Raw genomic sequence first — 3125 nt, forward strand, 5'->3', positions numbered from 1 at the left:
GGGGGGTGTGATATAATAGTCAGGTAATTGTCGAAAACACTGAAGGAAAGAGAAAGCAGCAAGTTACCTATAATGCTGATGATAAAAATCTCTATTAGAACTAAAGTACGACACATTTTGTAATATGTTGCTGTAGATCACGGGTGTCCAAACTACGGCCCGCTGACCATTTTGAGTCGGCCCTCACACACAAAAAGTATAATGACTTCAATATAATAAACTTCTGCTTGTCTTATATTGTACTTCTTAAATATATATGTTCAAATATATTACACAGTAGTATTCATGTGTTAAAAAGCCCAATTTTCAAATCAATTCAGTCGAACAAATCTAAGTTGATGTTAAAAAAGCCTGATAACTTATTTACCTAACAAGCTTGAAATACAGCCCTCATATTCCCTCTTATTATAATCACTCTGAAGCTTCTGTTTTAACAAATGAGCTGCTAACAAAATAAATGAAAACCTCTGGAGAGCTGTGAGCTGTTTTCTTCTAATCAAGAATAATTCACCTACATGGGATTGACTTTTCCAACTTATAACTTAACTTGTTATGAGGCAATATACCTCTAGTGAGCGGCCCAGCCCTTCGTATGTTTTTATAAATAAGGTGGTATTTAAAAAATCGATAGAAAGGACAGGACTGAAGAGAAAGTGAGGTAGGTTATGCCTCACTACCACACTGATTACCTCATGTAATTAAATAATGTCATGGATTTAATCTGACTTAATAAAGTGCCATGACGGATAACATGGTTTTTAATTTGAAAACACAAGTGCCGTGTCAAAAAGGTTTGAATAATTGAAGGTCATATTTGATTAAAGAAACACATTAGTTAATGTTAAGGGGTACCAAGTGTGATGTTTTTCACTTGTATTCAAGATTCGACCTGATTTTCTCCTACGGTACGTTCACAGTCTGCAGCACTCAGTTCAGCTTTAAGATGGGAGTGGAAATGATCCGTTAGTTTTCTGATGACATGTTGTTCTCGGTTGCAGTGCCAGCTGGGCGTGCTGCCGCTGGGCACGGGGAACGACCTGGCCCGCGTGCTGGGCTGGGGGGGGCTCTGCGACGACGATGCCCAGCTGCTGCAGATCCTGGAGAAGCTGGAGAGAGCCACCACCAAGATGCTGGACCGGTGAGACCTGAGAGGGAAAAGAAAACAACCGTATAGCCCCGTTTTTAGCACTATTTAGCACAATTAAGCACCGTTTAGCACTAGTTTTGGTAAAGTTTAGCACTAGTTATAGTTTAGTTTAGCACCATCATTAGCACAATTTATCACCATTTCTTTTAACACTGTTCATCACCATTTTTAGCACAATTTAATACAACCTAGCACACTTTTTAGCACCGTTTAGCACTAGTTGCAGTGAAGTTTAGCACCATTATTAGCACTGTCTAGCTTTATTCTTAGCACTGTTTATTTAGAATAGTTTAGCACAATTTTAAGCACTGTTTTTAGAAGCAGTCTAACACCATTTATCAAAACATTTTGCACCGTCACGGGACATTTTCAGAAGCGTTTAGCAACATTTATAGCACCGTTTTTTGCAAATTTGTTAAAGCTTTCCTGACATGTTCCTCTAACTTGTAAGCAAAATCCTTTTCAAGCAACAAATTAAAAGCATATCACTCAAATAGGGTAAAAACACATCCTATCTGTGTTCAACATGTTGAAAACGTCTTTGAACTAGAGATAGATTTTTGTTGGTCTGCTGTTTTATCTGCGGTACAATCCCAGGCTGCATTTTTTTTTAATTCCCTGGGTGTTTCTCAATGTCGAGGACGCTTGCTTGGTAGCACATGTCTTCCGAGTCACTTGCTTCATAAGCGAGGCAAGAATACTTCCTGGCATTCGGAAAACGAAGAATGGTGGAACAGGCTAGCAAGTGTGCGTCATATGAGAGGCCCCGCCTTACAATTTCCACCACAGATTTGGGGAAATTGGTCCGTGCGCAAAGCATTGTGGAGATTTTAAGACCGCGGAGTCTACACATGTGCAGCCTCGAAATTTCTCGCTACGAAGGACGCCGGCCTCGGTAGAATTCCACGGCACTCGATGACGTAGTATGCGTGGCTCTGGAGCAGCCTTCCTCGGCATTGAGAAACACCCACAGTGTCCTCTCCTCCTATCTCAATCTGATAATCCGATTTTTTTTTAAAATGTATATTCTGTCGCGTGACATTGACACAGGTGTGTGTTTGTGTTCAGATGGAGTGTGATGACGTACGAGGTGCCCACCACCACCAAACGCACCCCGACGGTGAAGGAAGACGACAGCCTCGATTCTCCTCTGCAGGTAAATTACTTTCGGGAAGCTGTCTGCCTTTTTGACAGATGGTGTCCATAAATTAGCTGCCAGATCTCCACAGCTCCAAGAAAAGATTTGGAAAACATCCACTGAGGATCAATTGAACCTGGCAGCTGGCAGCCGAGGCAATCAGCCCTAAAGCAGGGGGGGGGGGGTTTAGAAACTGACTGAGAGCTGCTCTGTATTTTGATTTTAAGCTGCTTCAAACCTCTCTTTCTGGTGGTTTAACGGCATGCTTTTATTACAGCATGATAATGCACTTTCATAGCCAGTTTGTATCCACTAATTCATTCATTGCCTTAGTGAGTGATTGAGAGAAAATTGAGTGTTCTTCCAGTTTAAAGGATCTCATCAGTCATTTGTTAATTAGTTAAAAGGTATTTTTTGGCTGAATGCGTTGTGTACAAGTGGATCAAATGTGCTGTCAGTACGTAGACTATTCTGTCTTTATTTGACGTTTTCAAATGACTGATTCAGGCATGGTAAACCAGACAAATGAATGTTTCTGCACCACAACAGAAACAATACCTACCATTCAAATGTGTTTGTAGATATTCTAAGAAATACTATCACTCTTCAGATCTGTTATTTTTATGAAAAAGTGCTGTTCTGTGTATTAATATCACATTTCCAGACCTCAGGTGTTAAGGGTACACTAGGCAGATGAAATGTACCCTAGTTGTCAGCACTAAACTGAAGGACGATATGATTTGGGTTGATCTAAAGCAGACGGCTTTCAAAACATCTTGAAAATGTAGAAAGTGCTGCATTAGTTTGAAGGACAGTTTGCTGGACTTCAGGGTTACTCAA

At 40.5% G+C, this 3125-nt stretch overlaps 1 protein-coding gene across 1 annotated transcript; it reads left to right on the forward strand.

Annotated features, from left to right (window-relative positions):
• Positions 1-891: 891 nt before the first annotated feature.
• LOC104944697 (diacylglycerol kinase delta-like) lies at positions 892-2383 on the forward strand. The gene is made up of 2 exons (XM_010770270.1): positions 892-1138; positions 2216-2383. Exons 1-2 carry the CDS (start codon positions 975-977, stop codon positions 2352-2354), a joined length of 303 nt encoding a protein of 100 aa, XP_010768572.1. The 5' UTR covers positions 892-974; the 3' UTR covers positions 2355-2383.
• The last annotated feature ends 742 nt before the right edge of the window (positions 2384-3125 follow it).

The sequence above is a fragment of the Notothenia coriiceps genome, unplaced genomic scaffold (genome assembly GCF_000735185.1).
Source record: "Notothenia coriiceps isolate Sejong01 unplaced genomic scaffold, NC01 NC01_scaffold00008658, whole genome shotgun sequence".
Lineage (NCBI taxonomy): Eukaryota > Metazoa > Chordata > Actinopteri > Perciformes > Nototheniidae > Notothenia > Notothenia coriiceps.